The 19584-nt window shown below is 33.9% G+C and overlaps 1 protein-coding gene across 9 annotated transcripts in view; it reads left to right on the top strand.

Moving 5' to 3' along the window:
* Positions 1 to 19584, top strand: part of VPS13B (vacuolar protein sorting 13 homolog B) — a 791361-nt gene that overhangs the window by 53502 nt on the left and 718275 nt on the right. For all 9 annotated transcript variants that reach the window (XM_082600778.1, XM_082600779.1, XM_082600780.1 and 6 more), the window contains 3 exons: positions 7081 to 7248; positions 11327 to 11508; positions 16512 to 16686. In XM_082600778.1, coding sequence (XP_082456904.1) covers positions 7081 to 7248; positions 11327 to 11508; positions 16512 to 16686 — 525 coding nt within the window. The remainder of the gene's footprint in view (positions 1 to 7080; positions 7249 to 11326; positions 11509 to 16511; positions 16687 to 19584) is intronic.

Genomic DNA, 19584 nt, shown 5'->3' with positions numbered 1-19584 from the left:
TTGCGTTTCAGTTGTGTTTTTACCTTTCTTGAAATCATAGAGCATAATATGCCAAAAATGTTGCTTTTCCTTCCCTGTTCAGTATTACAATGGCTACACAAAAATTCATCAGTGTTGATTTTTTTTAAATGCACGCTGATATGACAGCTGTCACAATACAGTCTTAACAAAATTGTTTCAAACGAAGTTAAAGACAACTAAGCGCTACTAGAGTCATCTTACGGGAGACACCAGTCAAAGATTTTGGCCAACCCAGTATATGTATGTACACACACACAGGGTGCAATGGAAATATTTAGGGTATAGATAAATTAAAAATTATATTGCCCACTGGGTCTGAAGTTGTGACCTAGACATCTTTGATCTTCATCATCTAGCATGGAGGTTAGGAAATATTTTCTGTAAAGGGCCAGTTATTAAATATTTTAGGCTTTGCAAGCCATATATTTTCTGTTACAGCTCTTTCATTTTTTGATGTACTGTGAAATCAGCCATAAACCATAAATAAACTAATGTTTGTGACTATGTTCCAATGAAACTTTATTTATAACAACAGATGGCACAGCCTGATTTGGCCAGCTCCGATCTGATACAATGTCTGGTTCATAATAGCCATTTATGTATTTACTGCACTGCATAAAAACTGAACTGCATAAAATCACACGGGGTTTTCAGAGATCGATAATCAGAATCATAGAGTCATTGAAATGTAGAATAAGAAGCTACTTCTGATTTTTCTGGTTTAGCAGTCTATCTTTTTTGGGACATAGATGCTTGAAAATCTGTTGAAAAAGTTATAGACCCACATAGGCACATTTAAAATTTGCATGTGACTGTGGGGTATTCACATACTCACTGAAGTCTACCTATAGGCCCCAGCTAAGCCTGTGATCTAGCTTACATTTTGTGGATGAGAAATTGGAAACTTAGATATTTTGGTGTAGATGAGGAATACCTTATTATACTTTACAATACCTGTGGTATACATGAGGTATATATTATTAAATTAGTAGTCATTTAGTCAAGATTTTGTTTTCTGCAGAAAATATTGAATATGAAATGGAAGGGGTGTGTGTGTGTGTGTGTTTGCTTAATGCTTGCCACCTTAGGCTGTTAGGGCTTGGTTTTCTGAAAAATATCTCTTGAAGGGAGTTTAATAATAGTTGGAGAGAGTATCAGATAATTTAAGAATATTTGTAATATATCAGCTCTTCGAGAGCCTGGGCCAAAAATGGCAATGTATTTTATAGAAGATAGCACAATCATTTCTTGTCTACTTGCCTGTGGGGAAGCTCAGCAATTTAAGCTATCTAATCACTGTTCCTTTCTGGAACATCTAAGAATAGAGAGAACCTTGTTGTAAATGAAAAAGAAATTCAGAGCTTATTTTACCTCTTCTATTTTTACGCTTTTACTGTTTTTAACATTTTCCATTAACATTTTCAGGAAAAACTTTAAAAAAAAATGACCAGATGTGTAAGTTAAGTTAATATTACATGGTGGACACCTTAACTTCTAAATTTCAGGGGATTAGCACGACAAAAGTGTTTGTTTTCTTTATGTACTAGTCAAGGTAGTGTTCTGTCAGAAGACCAGTTTCCTTTTATCTTGAGGCTCTGCTATGCCCTACCCAGGCTTTGAATTATACTGCTTTCAGCCTTTTTTTCTTTTTTTTTTTTAAACATCTTTATTAGAGTATAATTGCTTTACAATGGTGTGTCAGTTTCTGCTTTGTAACAAAGTGAATCAGTTATATACATATACATATGTCCCCATATCTCTTCCCTCTTGCATATCCCTCCCTCCCACCCTCCCTATCCCACCCCTCTAGGTGGTCACAAAGCACGGAGCTGATCTCCCTGTGCTATGTGGCTGCTTCTCACTAGCTATCTATTTTACATTTCGTAGTGTATATATGTCCATGCCACTCTCTCACTTTGTCCCAGCTTACCCTTCCCCCTCCCCGTATCCTCAAGTCCATTCTCTAGTAGGTCTGCAGACCTGCTTTCAGCCTTTTTAAGCGGAGAATCTGGAGAAGACCTGTCAACTTCTTACTACCCCCAGGTTGGAAGTGATAACATATCCTTCTCAAATTTCATTGAGGAAAACTATCTTCATGGACATTATGTATATCTTAGAAGTCGTATCTCAGAAACAATTCTACATTCTGGAAGGGGAAGCACAAAATATTGATGGATAGCTAGCCATTTCTGCCATACAGGTGTTCTTTCTCCTTAATATATTGAACATTTTAAAAGTATGTTATGCTTTTGTCAATAACCTTCAATCTATCTAGATAGATATTAATCTATCTAACCTTCAATCTATATTTTGTTTATAACAGAAAAAGTGATAACTGGAGAGCTTTTATTTCATTCTAATTAGATTGAGTTTCAAAACATTGCTTAGTGGAAGCAGGCTGTTCAGTTCCCCAAATCTTTATTGCTGTATGCTGGAGTAGCTAGTTGAAGGCTATTTTTGCCCTTAGAGAATTAATGGCTTAGTATAGGAGATTTTGTAAACTACTAACTACAGTGCAAAACCAAAGCAAAGAGGAGCTCTAAGGAGGCACAATTAATATTTTTAGGATACTAAAAGAAAGGAGTGGTTATGTTCAGGTGTATGTGGCTTCTAAAACACAGAGGTAAAATGGAGAGGTAAGAAAAATTGAAAATGAAGGGATGGAAAATGGTATAGTAGAAAAGCACTATCCAAAAATAACATAAAGATCAGGCAAAATAAAACTTAAGGCAAAAGCATTGATGGACGTATATAATAGATGCTGAATTATAGTAAAAGGCACTGTTCTCCAAAAAATATATGATGGTTTTGTATGTACCTAACAGCCTATCTTTGAAATGTAATAATCAAGCAGACAAAAAAAAAATACCGAAACTGGGTCTTTGAATAGCACAATTAACAAGATTGTTTTATAGATACATGTAAAACTCTGCACCCAGCAGATAAGACAGTGTACATTCTTTTGATGCACACATTGGATATGTATAGACATTGAAAAAGAGTTGATCAAAAAGGAATTCTTGACAAATTTCAAAGAATCATTATCATAAAGACCATCCTCTCTGGCCACAATACAATTAAATTAGAATAATTACCGATATGTTTGAATTTACTTCTACCATTTTATTATTTGTTTTGTCTTTGTAAGCTCTGATTTTCATTCTTCTGTTTCCCCTCTCGTGCTTACTGTTTACTTTTCAGTGTCCTGAAATAGCTGCTCCATACTTTCTTTCCAGGTTTTCTGGCTACCTTCAGTGAGAAAGAGTGGAATGTGCTTACTTTATCTTACCCAGAACATGCAACCTGTTAACATTTTGATGTACAACCTTTTAGAGACTTTTGTTTCTTTATGTGTGTGTGTGTGCACATATACATATACATTTTTTTTTTGTAATTTGTGTTTTTTAACATTAGGAACATGTTTCAAGGACATTAATATTTTCACAATGTTATTTTAATCATTGGCATGTATTACATTGTGTAATTGTTCCATAGTTTGTTTAATCAGTCCCTTTTTTTTGTTATTTAGGTTATTTTTCATTTTCTGTTTTCTAAAATGCTTTAACAAACATACTGGTAGGTAAATCTTTGCACACACCTCTGTTTATTTCCTTAGGAGAAATTATCAACTATAAAATCAAAATTTGTGAGTAATTTTAAGGTTTTGGCATGTGTAAACAAATTATTCCCTGTGAAAAATTTTGTTAACAATATTTTCTAACAAGCACATTTTTGGTCCAATGCTGTTTTTTATTATCAAAAAATATTTCTTTGAAACTTTTATAGATGGAAAATGCTATCATATCTTTTATTGCTAGCAGGAATTATCATTTTTTTTAAACCATTCTCTTTTCATTTCGTTATGAAGAATAGCAAGTTTTTATATTTTGTTAGCTGATCGATATTCAGTATTTTTCAGTTATATCTTTTGGATTTTCTATATAAAAAACAGTCATCTTCATGTAATGGTGATTTTGTGTTCTTCTTGTCAGTACTTACACTTATTTCTCTTTTTTACCCTTCTTTAGTTGTTTAGAACTTCTCTGTCTTAAGTAATAATACTGGTAATAAGTATCTTCAACTCACAGCTATTTTCCTTAGCTCCTACAGTAACTGCCCTAAGTTATCTTTTAGTTACTAAAGCTGATGGATTAAAAAAATATTCTTGTATTATAGAACCTCTCTACTGCATTACCAATAAGGAATCCTTATTCTTAACCTTCCAAATAAGTTTTGTTTTGAAATAATTTCAACCATACAAGAAAGGCAAGAACATTAGAGGGAACTAACTTTTCCTTTAACTATAAGTTGCCTATATTATGCTGCATAACCCCCCGAAATATTTTACACCAAAAATTTGATGAGGAAGTTTTTAGGTGCTGTAACCAAGTCATCAACCATGGAATCTCTGTTTTTGAGCAACTTGGCTTCCTAGTGACCATGTTAGGATAAACTGATTGCAAGTACTGTCTGTTTGTAACCCAAGTATTTGCCACACACTATTTAATTTAATCATATCAGATAAATAAAATATAATCTTTGCTCTCTAGGATTTCATAGTTTAACAGAGAAGGTAATTATACATAAACATATACAAATGATATGCTTATGAGGTAACATAAGCCCAAGAAAAGTGATACAGTCTCCTTAATGTTGATGTGTAGAGTGAGGGACATTGAAGAAGAGGATATAGGGCAGAGGACATTCATCCTGGGCCTGAACAAGATGGGAGAATGGACAAAGTGTTCTACACAGGGGGAAGATCATGAGCAAAGTCAGTGAAAATTCATAGTGTTTTTTCTGGCCCTGTGGGCATTAGATGTATGTGTTTGGAGGAATGGGGTTTGTGGGTGGGAGAGAGTTGGATAATGATAAGAATTTCTGGAAAGGTTGACTAGCAGGAGGCTGTTGTTTTAGAGCCATCTAATATGACGTCTTAGAGGTTCTTATCCCCAGAGTGACCTTGCGTTTTCAGATGCTTGTGGAATAGACCTGAATTACTGTTATTTCACTTGAAGAGATATATTCCTAGGGAGTCTCTAAATATGGAGTGATGAGAGCTCTTAGATCTGCTCTTTTTTTTTTTTTTTTTTTTTTTTTGCCGTATGCGGGCCTCTCACTGTTGTGGCCTCTCCCACTACGGAGCACAGGCTCCGGACGTGCAGGCTCAGGGGCATGGCTCACGGGCCCAGCCGCTCCGTGGGATCTTCCCGGACCGGGGCACGAACCCGTGTCCCCTGCATCAGCAGGCGGACTCTAAACCACTGCGCCACCAGGGAAGCCCGAAACTGTTCATTTTTAACATCTCTCTTGAGTAGTGATAGCATGGGGGAAATATACATTTTAAGGTTGAACATTTTGATACTTAAAATTTCTTTTGGAAGTGTAATTTGTTAAGCATCATTTTAGCATCTGCTCTCGTAAAATATTTGTTCCCTAAATTTATTGATATTTTGTATGTTAATTTTATAGCATATGATAATTGGCACTCTAAAAGCTGCTAATATGAGAAAAACTTGAACTTAGTCATTCTACATTTCTTTTCTGTTTGTATCCATTGGTAATGAATGAAGGAGTTGGTTTTTGCAAGCATTTGCGGTTGAATAAATTTAAGTAAGCTTTCTTCTAGCAGGCTTCGGTGTAGGTGTTAACAATGTCAATTGCTGACAGAAGTTGATTCTATTTTGTCAGTAAAGTTCTGGTTTAAAGAATACAAGCAGGGTCTTCCCTGGTGGCGCAGTGGTTGGGAGTCCGCCTGCCGATGCAGGGGACACGGGTTCGTGCCCCGGTCCGGGAAGACCCCACATGCCGCGGAGCGGCTGGGCCTGTGAGCCATGGCCGCTGAGCCTGCGCGTCCGGAGCCTGTGCTCTGCAATGGGAGAGGCCACAACAGTGAGAGGCCCACGTACCGCAAAAAAAAAAAAAAAAAAAAAAAAAGAATACAAGCAGATAGTTATTTCATGAAATAGCTAAAATTTTAATTAGTTTTTTTAGAGGCCCCCGGTATGCGGGCCTCTCACTGTTGTGGCCTCTCCCGTTGCGGAGCACAGGCTCCGGATGCGCAGGCCCAGCGGCCGTGGCTCACGGGCCCAGCCGCTCCGCGGCATATGGGATCCTCCCAGACCGGGGCACGAACCCGTATCCCCTGCATCGGCAGGCGGACTCTCAACCACTGCGCCACCAGGGAGGCCCTTAATTAGTTTTTACATAGGTTTTATAGTGGAAAATGCATTTGAATAAAGTTTTTAATCTTTTTCTCGTTTGTCTTTTTAAATGCTGTTTAGTTTAGTTTCACTTATATTTTCAATTATATTCCTCAGTAATATATCTATATACACATTTATTGTGTGAGAAACTTCTGAGATTATGAATTTGCATCATGCTTTATCTGTTTTCTTTCTTTCCCTACTCTTCTCTTTTGTCTTCTTCATTGTGTTCTTTTTCCCCTCTTTCTTTAATACTTTCTATGTTTTCTTCCTCAGTCATGTTCTCCCCCCTTCTGTGTTTCAGTATTATACATTAGTAAGTGGAAATCATTGAATCCGTTATGATGGTCTTGTTTCTTCTATCTTTCTTCCTCCAGGCCTTGTTTTTGAATGTCTTTATGGGTATTTAAAGTAGGAAGAGAAGACGGTAGCTGAAAAAAGAACCTTCAAGAAGCTCTTCTTCCTCTTATGTATTGTATAATCAGTATATAGTAACATTGTTTCATTTGGGAAAATAAAACAGGCAGAAATCAGACAAAGTACTTGTAGATTAGGATAATCTTTGAATGGGATCTAGAATTATGTTGTTAAAAGGTATGGCTTCTATGGTTTCTCTTAGTATGTGAAAGTTCATGATATAGAACTTCTTTATAGTGGTTTTTGTTGGGGTGGATCTGCTACTTATTAGCTGTGTCTCTTTGGCAAGCCTGTTTACTTATCTGAATGTTAGTTTCATCTTTGCAAAATATGATAAATGATACCCATCTTTCACATGTATTGTTTAGTAACATTTTAAGAATAATTATTTATTGATTTAACTTCTAATTGGATTCTTTTTTCCTCTATTTTATAGGTTATGTGCAGAGTCTGATTAGACGAGTTGTAAATAATGTAAATATTGTCATAAATAATCTCATACTAAAATATGTTGAAGATGATATTGTTCTTTCAGTCAACATCACTTCTGCAGAATGCTATACAGTAGGTGAATTGTGGGATCGTGCATTCATGGATATTTCTGGTGAGTAAACGTTAAGAAGAGTATAGCTTTTTCTATTGTTGAAACAGTTATCTTGCATTCTACACCTTTTTTTGGGCCACCAGGCTCCTGGATAAGTCTAATGAAAGCTTTATGCCTTCAGCCTGGAAAAATGCACATATGTAAAATTTAGCATACATTTATATTAATTTTTATTCTTTCTTACTGGTTACTTTCTTGCTTCAAATATTATATATAGTATTTTACAATGCTATGGGTTGAAGGAATAAAAATTAAATAATACTTAGTTAAAATTTTGAATCTTTGTGAAAGAGGAAAGGGGACATGTTGCTTTTGCATAGTTCAGTAATGGCAAAACAGTGTATCTGACTGATTTATGTTTTAGGTTTGTGTACTACAGAGCATATTTGGGATTTTTGGATAATCCCAAAGCCTCCTTTATTATGTGCTGCATTCTCCTTCTGCTTATATTAAAAGAACTATTAAGTAATAATATAATTTAATAACTACCAAATATTTATTATTATTTTATTTATTATGTTCTACATGGAAGGTAGGCACTGTGTCAAGCCTTGAAATTAGAGCTCTGAAAAAAATAGTGCTGCTTCTTAGTTTTGTTAGAAGACATAATAGTTAAGTAAGGCACAACACTTGTTGATACATGTTCTGATAGGGTAAGCAGTGGGTATTTTTGGAAAATATAGTAAGGAGACTATTGTGAACACCTTTTATTTGTGACTTGCCATTGTACATAATTGTTAAAGGTGCTGGCACTAAAGTTAGACTACCTGAGTTTGAACCCTGGCTCTCCCAACTTCATAGAGATGTATGACCTTGGATGAGTTACTTCACTTCACTGTTTCTTAGTTTCCTCACATATATACCATAGCATAAAAGTGTCTTAACGTAGTCAGCACTCAGAAAATTAACTGCTATTATTATTATTTAAATTGATTTTCTCAGATTCTCATTACAATTCCATAAAGTGATATCCTTTCTCATTCGTTTAGTCATATATTCATTTACTTATTTTAAGTCCTAGTTACAAGAAAGCAAAGTGAAATTGAGTCTCAGGGTTACTTAACTTGTCTTGTTAGGGCATACAAATAGGAACTAGAAGAACTGGAATATAGTTTTGTTTTTGTATGTTCTTTAATGTTTGGCCTTCACATTTTAATAATGAAGAATAATCCTGATCTTGCAGCTCTGTTGTGAGGCATAAATAAGAGCATATGCAAAGGCCCAAACTTTGTTTCTGAGACATTTTCAATGCCTCCTTCTTATCTTCTGTGGAAAGAAATATTTGGTTAAAATGCCAAAATAAAAAGTTATGAAAAATAGAAAACAAACAACTGGATGATGCAGGATTGAATAAATGAGTTGACATTTTAGGGGAAGAAATGTCATTTATAGTTTTTACATAGACGTAAAGCAAATATTACTCTGGGAAGTTATTTATAATGAATTAGAAAGAGTCTTGGATTGGGAGTTAGGGGATCTTGGTTCAAATCTTCCCTCCAGCACTAACCTAGTGCAACCTTGGGTAAGTCATTTGTAAATGTGAATTATCATTACTGCCAACCTACCAGTGTATTTATGAGAGTCAAGTATGATACCACATGAAAGCTCATGATGATGGTGGTGGTAAAGACAGCAAAGAGTATTTTCCATTTATTGAGTGAGTGCTTTTAACTGCTGTGCCTGGTGCTGTTTATGTTTTTTGTTTTTGTTGTTCTTTTTTAGTTAATTATCTTGTTTGAATCCTTTAGCTTCTGAAGTAGATACTGTTTCCCTTTTATTAATTTTTAATGCAACATTTGGTACTTAAAAGGATTTATGTAACAGACACTTGTTATAACACAATATAATTAACGCTTACCCTTTAAGTAACTAGAACATTAACAGTTTGCCCCTTCCAATGTATTTTTCCCTGTCCTATTCCCTTGCTTCCTCCTAGAGTTAACTGCTGTATTAAATTTTATCATTTAATTGCTTTAAAAAAGTGCTGTAAAAAGGAATGAAGTCCTGTTACATGCTAAAACATGGATGAATCTTGAAAACATTATGCGTACATGTAAGCATTTCTTTAGGACATACATAGTATTTAGGAGTGGGTTTGTTAGTTCGGAGGATATGCAAATATTCACATTTTCAAAATAATGCAGAATCATTTTCCACAGTGCTTGTTAGATAGACATAGTTATTATCCTCATTTTATAGATTAAATTGTAGTATGTTATGTAAAGTAAGTACCAGAACCACAATTCATTTTGTATCTTTAAGATAGTTCCTGTTATATTCGTGTTTAAGAAAAATATTTTTCAAAGCTTAGTAATTTCCTCTCTCAGTGAAAAATTTTCTAGGATATCCTTGAAATATGATCACTTTATATTCTTATACCATAATGGATAAGAACATACGCTCTGGAGTAAGGTTGTCAGAGTTTGAATTACACCTCTGCTCTTTATAAACTGTCTAACATTACAGATTATTTACCCTTACTGTGCCTTTGTTCCACAGCTTTTAAACAGAGCCATATAAATATTATAAGAGATAATGGATGTAAAAGATTTAATGTAGTGTCTAATAGCAAATACTCAGTGAATTATAATTATTATAAAGAGAGGGAAGGAAGCATCTAGCTGGTTTCTTTCATTTCTTATCCTATTATGATAATTTCTTTAATTTATGTACATGTATATAATAACAGTAACTAAATCATTTATATACTATGTAAAATGAAATTATATGGTAAGTTTGTGTTTTTTTTCAACTAACAGACAAATTTGAAATTTATTGGCTGAATAAAACTTTACTGTTTTCATACATGTGCATACTCTTTATACTTCTTAAAAACTTAAATCCAAAAAAAGAGAAGAAAATTAAATGTTGAATTAATTAGAGGTTGCCAGGATATACTCAGAAATAGAAAGTATAGTTTATTGTTTTGAAGATTCTCATGGCCATAGCATGTGGATAGTTGCTAGCTGAAAGTCACTGACCAAGTAGATTTGGGCCTAATGTTCACCTAGGAATTGCTTATTAGTTAGGAATAAATTTGCTAAAGGTTTTATTTTCTAGTTTGATACTTTACCAGCAATTGTTTCCATTTTTATTCCCTTGAAAACAAACTTTATACCATTACTGGTAATTTTGTAATTTCTTCATTAGTTATTATTTAGAGGCGTGCTGGCCACCAGAATATTCTGTGATGATGGAAATGTTTTATTTTTTACTGTCCAGTACCCTAGCCACTAACTGTATGTGGCTTTTGAGTACATGAAATGTGGCTAATGTAACCAAGGACCTGAAATTTTAGTTTTACATAATTTTAGTTAATTCATAGGTAAATTTAAATAACACCGTATTGATGGTGGCTACCATACTGAAGAGTGCAGTTTTTGAGAGTAGCAGTAAGTTTTTCAGTGTAAAATAAATGTTAAATGAGCGACTGTTACTCAAAATATATATATATATTTTTAATTTTTTTAATTTTTAAAATTTTTTTGCGGTACGTGGGCCACTCACTGTTGTGGCCTCTCCCATTGTGGAGCACAGGCTCCGGACGCGCAGGCTCAGCGGCCATGGCTCACGGGCCCAGCCGCTCCGCGGCACGTGGGATCTTCCCAGACCAGGGCACGAACCCGTGTCCCCTGCATCGGTAGGCGGACTCTCAACCACTGCACCACCAGGGAAGCCCTGTTACTCAAAATATTTTTTTAATATGGTTTTTCAAGAATTTTATTTTATTATTGTTATTTAATATTACATTGCAGATAGTGAAATGTAGCAAAATTTTTCATAAAGTTTGTCTTAAATTTGTAGTTAGGTGTCAAGCAAATTGGGGGCAAGCTGCTTTGTTTCTTTAGGCTCTATTGGATTCTTTGTACATAAAATGGGGATTATTGTGCCTAAGGTTGTTGGAAGATTTAAATGATATAGTAAATGAAAAGTTCTTTTATAGGTTCTGACATCATGTATTAAATGTGCTATTAATCTTATTTCTGCTATTATTTTTATTACTATTATACTAATAAATAATTGACTTTTTTTCCTCTAACTTTCCTTTTTACTTAAAATGTTTTTCTTTCCTTTTTAGCAACTGATCTGGTGCTGAGAAAGGTTATCAATTTTTCCGACTGTACAGTTTGCCTTGATAAACGAAATGCTAGTGGTAAAATAGAATTTTACCAGGATCCTTTATTGTACAAATGTTCCTTCAGAACACGTCTGCATTTTACATATGATAACCTAAATTCCAAGATGCCATCTGTTATTAAAGTAGGTGTTTCTTTTTCTAATAGTTGAGTTGCATGTTTCTACCTTATTGACTTTCATGCATGCTAATTATTATTAAAAAGCAAAGAAGAAATTAACTTAATAAATATATAAACCATTATTTTTTGTAAAAATGTTTTATTTATAACTTTTATGTTATTTGTTACATATTATAACTTTTTGTATTGTGTGTTCTAATAGAGGTATTTTGGGGACACCTTTTTCTTTTGTGACTGTAGTTTCTTTTTTAGTTTGTCCACCTGATTAGTGTTTTTCTCTTCAAGTAGATAGAAGACATCATATCAAAAAGTGTATTTATATCCATGTTGGACTGAAGATCAATCATTATTTCAATCCTTATAAATTGTTTATGTGATAGCAATAGTTATTGACCCATATCTTTCTTAGGTAACTTTACAAGACTTAAATTTGCTTACCTAATATCTTAGTTTATTGGTTTAGGAAATTTTAGCTTTTTATTTGTCGTTTCAAAATGTAATTACAATTTTATGTCAATGGGAATTTTTCAGTAATGTCTTTCTTTTTGTTTTTAGACGAGCTTTTATTTATTTATTTATTTATTTATTTATTTAACGTTTTTATTGGTGTATAATTGCTTTCCAATGGTGTATTAGTTTCTGCTTTATAACAAAGTGAATCAGTTATACACATATCCCCATATCTCTTCCCTCTTGGTCTCCCTCCCTCCCCCCACCCCATGCCACCCTTCTAGCTGATCTCCCTGTGCTATGCAACTGCTTCCCACTAGCTATTTTACATTTGGTAGTGTATATATATCCATATGTACACTACCACTCTCTCACTTTGTCCCAGCTTACCCTTCCCCCTCCCCATATCCTCAAGTCCTTTCTCTAGTAGGTCTGCGTCTTTATTCCTGTCTTGCCCCTCGGTTCTTCATGACCACTTTTTTTTTTTTTTTTTTTTTTAGATTCCGTATATATGTGTTAGCATACGGTATTTGTTTTTCTGACTTACTTCACTCTGTATGACAGACTCTAGGTTCATCCACCTCAGTACAAATAACTCAGTTTCATTTCTTTTTATGGCTGAGTAATATTCCATTGTATATATGTGCCACATCTTCTTTATCCATTCATCTGTTGATGGACACTTAGGTTGCTTCCATGTCCTGGCTATTGTAAATAGAGCTGCAATGAACATTTTGGTACATGACTCTTTTTGAATTATGGTTTTCTCAGGGTATATGCCCAGTAGTGGGATTGCTGGGTCGTATGGTAGTTCTATTTTTAGTTTTTTAAGGAACCTCCATACTGTTCTCCATGGTGGCTGTATCAATTTACATTCCCACCAACAGTGTATGAGGGTTCCCTTTTCTCCACACCTTCTCCAGCATTTATTGTTTGTACATTTTTTGATGATGGCCATTGTGACCTGTGTGAGATGATATCTCATTATAGTTTTGATTTGCGTTTCTCTAATGATTAATGATGTTGAGCATTCTTTCATGTGTTTGTTGGCAATCTGTATATCTTTGGAGAAATGTCTACTTAGATCTTCTGCCCATTTTTGGATTGTGTTGTTTGTTTTTTTGATATTGAGCTGCATGAGCTACTTGTATATTTTGGAGATTAATCCTTTTTCAGTTGCTTCATTTTGTTCTCCAGGGTACTGGTAAATATTTTTAATGTGTATGGTTATTCTCTAAGTGTAAATCTTGTGTTCTTTTATTGCATAACAGTTTTCTGTACCTCTTGTCTGTCTGTCTACCTATTTATCTGTCTTTGAAGAAGAATTCACACAGTGACTTGTGATCTTGTTAACTAAGTTTTAATGTGGAATGAATTTTTATTATTGAATTACAGGCTTTTGTACTATAATGGAAAAGCTGGCCCCAAGTCCGAACACTGGGATTGACTACTGTGCCTGTTTGGGCATGGCTATATAAATTATTTATTATTTTTACGTTATGTTTTTTAAAACATAAAACACTTGCTATTTTATGTAGCTTTATTGTACTTAAATTTGTATTTATATATGAAATCCACCCATTTTTCTTTGGTAGTGCTCAGTCATGAGTATGTTTTTTTTTTTTCTCTTATGCATCATACAGTGCACATTGTTTAAATTCTGTTACTTTTTCCTTCTATTTTTGAATTAGCTTCTTATGCAAAGATAAGCATGGAAAAGTATTAATTCAAAAGTAATTATGTCACTCTCTCAGGACAGTGGACTTACTTTCCTTCTTTGACCTTGAATCTGCTAGTAAAGTTGGGGAATGTTAAGGGTGGATTCAGGATACATTTTGAAAGCAAGTAATGGATATAGGGAAGCCTTACTATATAAAAAAATCTTATTGATCATTAGTACAGATTTAATTGTCCATTCTAGGATGTGGCTAACTTAGAGGAAAGTAAAAATAAGTGAACTTGAGTAAAACTTAATGTTGGCATATAAGTTTTTCTCAAAACTGACTAGCCATGACATTTTATTTTAAAAAGTACCTTAATATAAATGAACTTGTTGACAGGTGGTTTTTGACTTTGGTAATCACTGAGTGTGAGGTACCATTATGCTTAACTGAAATTAAATTTTGAGTTTTTTTTTTTTAATACTACTGTGATGTAAGATTTACTGTTTTGAATTAGACCCATCATTCTTCCACCTCTTAGTACTTGGAAATAAGTATTAAATGGACATCGTTAACCTCATTGATCACCTCAAAGACAGGGAATTTCCCAGAATGTTCCAGACACCCTAATTATTTGTCTAAGACTCCCACATATGTTCAAGTGGCTTTTGAGTTTATTTGTATTTTGGGTGGGCTTTTTGTAATTTTCTATCTTTTGTGAGTAATAAATATGTCTTAAGAGATTGTATCATCTATGAGATGTAGAGCTTAGGGTATGTAATTTATTTAACATTTCCCCTGTTTTTGAAAATTTACTTTTTCTTAACAGTTTTTCAGAGGAATGAAAGTCTACACATAATATGTATGACTGATTCACTTTGTTATAAAGCAGAAACTAATAAAAAGAAAAAAAAAAAAAAGAAAGTCTACACATAAATCTTTGACCACATCTCTGATTAATTCCTTAGGAGAGATTTCTGTAATTGCAAATATCTTATTAATGGGTTTAAACTTTTTTAAGGCCTGTAATCTGTACTGCAAAATTGTTTCCAGAAAGGTTTAACCAGTGTATATGCTCATGAACATTAGGGGAGTGCCTATATTACACTCCTGCTATCCTTAAATATGGTCATGTTTTAAAAAAGCCAAGCTGTTCAGCAAAAATAATACAAATGAATATTTATTTGATTATTATAAAACTTAGATTTTTCCTTTTTTTTTTAAAGAAGATGTTGGGGATAGGAGTTTATTAATTAATTAATTTATTTATTTTTGCTGTGTTGGGTCTTCGTTTCTGTGCGAGGGCTATCTCTAGTTGTAGCAAGTGGGGGCCACTCTTCATCACGGGGCTCAGGCCTCTCACTGTTGCGGCCTCTCTTGTTGAGGAGCACAGGCTCCAGATGCGCAGGCTCAGTAGTTGTGGCTCACGGGCCTAGTTGCTCCGTGGCATGTGGGATCCTCCCAGACCAGGGCTCGAACCCGTGTCCCCTGCATTAGCAGGCAGATTCTCAACCACTGCGCCACCAGGGAAGCCCAAACTTAGATTTTTGAAAATATGTTCACTGGCCATTATTTTCTCTTTGAAAAATTAATGCAGGTTCTTTGTCAGTTTTTCTATTGTGGGTTAACTTTATTGAGTTTAAAGATATTTACATGTATAAATATCTTATATATATTAAAGATATATATGTTGGTGTGTATAGTATTTTAGGTACATACATACAAACATACACACAGAGTTGACACCAGTTTTGCTGAGACAGCTTATCACCGGTGCTCTTGGTGCTGTATGGTATTTAAAGGGTACGGCAGAGAAATCTCACATTGAAGAAGAGCTTGGCAGGCCTGCGGTGCCCGCCCCCTCAACCTGTCCCCCATTTCAGGGTCTATTCAGTGTATGGTTTTTAAGTCAGTTTTAAGAAACCTGTAGTCATATTTGAATATGGTATTTTACATCTCCTCATACAACTATCTTCCCCTTCAAGTACAATTTTTTTGTGCCTTTAGTCCTAAAAATATGATGATTACCATTACTTCTTTTTCATGTTTCATAGACACTCAAATACCAGTTAGTTAAAATAAACCTTCCAAGAGACTTGACTTTATGGCTTAATTGGTTTTATTCCATGTTTATGTAACAGCAGGAAATCATTACACTGAGGCTGTCTTTATATTCTATTGATGTCTCATTCTATAAGGAGAACTTAGATTGGACTGCTTTGTGCCCTGTTGATAATAATTAATCTTATTTCTTATAACTGATTCATGTTATAAATTTTATACCATGTTTAAATCTTTTATTTAAAGTTTATTTGAGAAATATTCCTGATCATGTTTTCACTTGGTTTTCCATATTTGACAATAATCATTTTATCATGTGCATACTTACATAGTTATAATGTTAGTAATTTACTCACTTAACATGTTTTTAGGATGTGTGTGTATTCTTTTTAGTTCATAAAGCTGAAAAGGGTGATTAAAGTCTTACTAAAATGACATGAAACTTTTATTCTTAGTTGTGACAGAGATTTTTATGGTTTTTGTTGGAGTGCTGTCGTACTCTTAACATTATAAGGTGGGTATTTTGGTAACAAAAACTTCTGGGAAAAGTTATCTGGAAATCCAGTGTGACTGTATCTTTTCATTATCATTCCTATTTCCACTTATATAGTTTGGATTAATATAGTTTCTATCTAAAATGTATTGGTCATCATAGAAAATCTGTTTAAATTCCTAAGATTTTAAGCTATTATTTTGGCCTAAATATTAGAAATGTTGGGACATTACTGTTTCTCCTATGGTTTCCATTTTAAGACTTAACATTTCTCTACTTATGTTAAATGGTACTCCCTTTGAATATGCTTTTGTTGATGTTTTTGTTTTTTTCAAAATACAGATTCATACCTTAGTAGAGAGTTTGAAACTTTCTATCACTGATCAACAGTTGCCTATGTTTATCCGTATAATGCAACTTGGGATTGCTCTTTACTATGGAGAAATAGGAAATTTTAAAGATGGAGAAACAGAAGAGTCTACCTGTCACAATAAAGATATGTTAGGAAACATTACAGGTAAATATAACAAAAACTTTTATTTTATAACTATTGTTTTTACAAAGTGTTTTCACTATTGTGAAACTTCGAAAACTACAACATTAGATTATGTTTTGCAGTGTTCTAATATGATGGGGTGATTTTATTTTGCTTGTTTGACACTAATTTTTTTCTTTCCTACATTTTGCATACTATTCTGACTTTCTTTTTTCTACATGTTAAAAATAACTTGAATATTTCTAGTAGGTATAAGTGTTTGGAATATACATTACATAAAAGTTAAGGCAGTCCAACCTCAAGATTTCCTAGTAAATTATAGTACAGTTGACCCTTGAACAGCATGGGTTTGAACTGTGCAAGGTCCACTTGTACACAAATTTTTTCAGTAAATACGTACTACAGTACTATATGATACATGGTTGAATCCTCAGATGCAGAACTGTGAATATGATGGAGGGTTGACTGTAAAGTTATATCTGGATTTTCAACTTGCACCCCTAACTGCCTTGTTGTTCAAGGAACAACTATATTGATAATTTTTCTGCAAAGTCTCAGCAAGAGTTATTATAACTAATTAAGTTATTTATACTTAATTATTATATGTAATTATAATTGACTAAAATTATACCTAATTATATGCTTCATTGAAGGATACCTACTTAATTAATTGGAGCATTACTTAAAGAAGTATATACTTCATTGAAAGATACTTAGTGGGTTCATTTCAGTTATTCAATTCATTATATTTTTACTAAAGCCTATTGTGTGTAAGACATTATTGCTGGGAATGTGGTAGAATGTAGGGATAAAGAAATGTGGAAAAATAGAGACAAATTCTCTTCCCTTAAAATCTTAATATACAGTGGACTGGACAGACATGTGAACATTTAGTTAAGCATGATGTATGGTAGAATGATAAGATGTTTGATTTAATAAAGTTATGAATGATCTGAAGTAGAAAAATGGTGCACGGGATGATTGGCTTTGACTTGTGTTGGGTCTGAGACTCAGGAAAAATTTGGAGAAGATGATGATTAACTTCCATAGTTCAAACCTTTAGAAAAGGGCATTTAAAACTTAGGAAAAAATAATCTTATTAAAAAAAGGGCAAAAGACCTGAATAAACATGTATCCAGAAAAGATATACAGGTGTCCAACAAGCACATGAAAATATGCTCAATATCATTAGTCATGAGGGGTAATGCAAATCAAAACCACAGTCACTAACCGGTGTAGTTATAATAAAAAAGACACATAATAAGTGTTGGCAAGGATGTGGGAAAACTGGAACCCTTATGTATAGCTGGTGGGAATGGAAAACAATCTGGTTTGTCAGAAAGTTGAACATAGAGTTACCACATGAGCCTAGGTAGGGTTCTATTCCTAGGGTTATATGACAGAGTTGATAACATATGTCTAACATAAAAACCTGTATGTGAATGTTCATGGCAGCATTATTCTTAATAACCAAGAAGTTTAATAACCTAAATGTCCATCAGCTGATGAGTAGATAAACAGTTGTGGTGTATCTGTACACTGGAATATTATTCAACCATACAAAGAAATGAAATACTGATACACGCTAAACTTTGAAAACATTAAGTGAAAGCAGCCAGTCAAAAAGGAGCATGTTGTATGATTCCATTGATATGATATGTCCATGATAGCCAGCTCTGTAGAAGCAGAAAGGAGATTAGTAACCTGGGCTTGTGGGGAGGAGGGAATGGAGACTGACTGCTAATGGGTAGAGGTTTTCTTTTTGGAGTTTCATGTTTCTTAGAACATGAAAATATTCTAAAATTAGATAGTGATGATGGTTGTACAACTTTGTGACTACACTAAAAACCACTGAATGGTATACTTTTAAAGGCCAGATTTTATAATATTTAAATTATAGCTTAATAAAAAAATTTTATCACCTTAAAAACAGCTGAGGGAACATTAATAAGCATATGTAGATATAAAACATTTTATTTCATTTCACACTAGCCAGCGAATTCCTGTTAGACATTGTTCCTGTCCTAGCAATTCATTACCTGACACCTAGAACAAAACCTAGCATATAGAAGCTGCTCAATTCATTTTTTTCACCATGGTATTATGATAAATTTCAAATATATAGAAAAGTTGAAGGAATATTATACAGTGGACACCCACATACTCATCATCTAGGTTCTACAATTAATATTTTGTCACATTTGCTGTATCATATATCTGTTCATCTAACACCATTTTCTCTCCATCAATTCAACCAGTTTCTGATGCCTTTCAAGGTAAGTTATGGACATCAGTATACCGCACCCCTAGACTTCAGCAGCATATCATTAACTAGAGTTTATATTTATTGATGGTTCTTCTTCTTTTTTTGAAGATTAAATTCACAAGGTGAAATGCATAAATCTTAAGTATACTATTTAAGAAGTTTTCAGAAATGAGTATGCCTGTGTGATGCAAAACACCCATCAACATATGGGTCATTAACATCTCATCAGGTTATCTCATGCCTCTTTCCAGTCATCCCCCACTCCAGCTGCCTGCCCACCCCAACTCCACTCAAGAAAACCCTGTTCTGAATCTTTAAAAACTTGTGGATCGGTTTTTGCTGATTCTGGAATTTCATATAAATAGAATCATATAGTATGAATTCTCTTGTGAAAGGATTCTTTCATTAAGCATAATATTGTTTTTTACTTTTAATTTTAAAAAACTTTTTATTAAGACAATGTTTAGAGCAGTTTCAGATTCGCAGCAAAATTGAAGGGTAGGTACAGAGATTTCCCATATACCCCTGCTCTCATACGTGCATAGCCTCCCCCATTATCAGCATCCCCTCCAGAGCGATACATTTGTCATAGTTGAGGAACCTACATCATTATCACCCAGAGTCCATAATGTAGTTAAATTTCACTCTTGCTG

Source organism: Mesoplodon mirus, assembly GCF_964341445.2.
Source record: "Mesoplodon mirus genome assembly, chromosome: 16".
NCBI classification, from domain to species: Eukaryota; Metazoa; Chordata; class Mammalia; order Artiodactyla; family Ziphiidae; genus Mesoplodon; species Mesoplodon mirus.
This window is presented reverse-complemented; position numbering and strand designations above follow the sequence as displayed.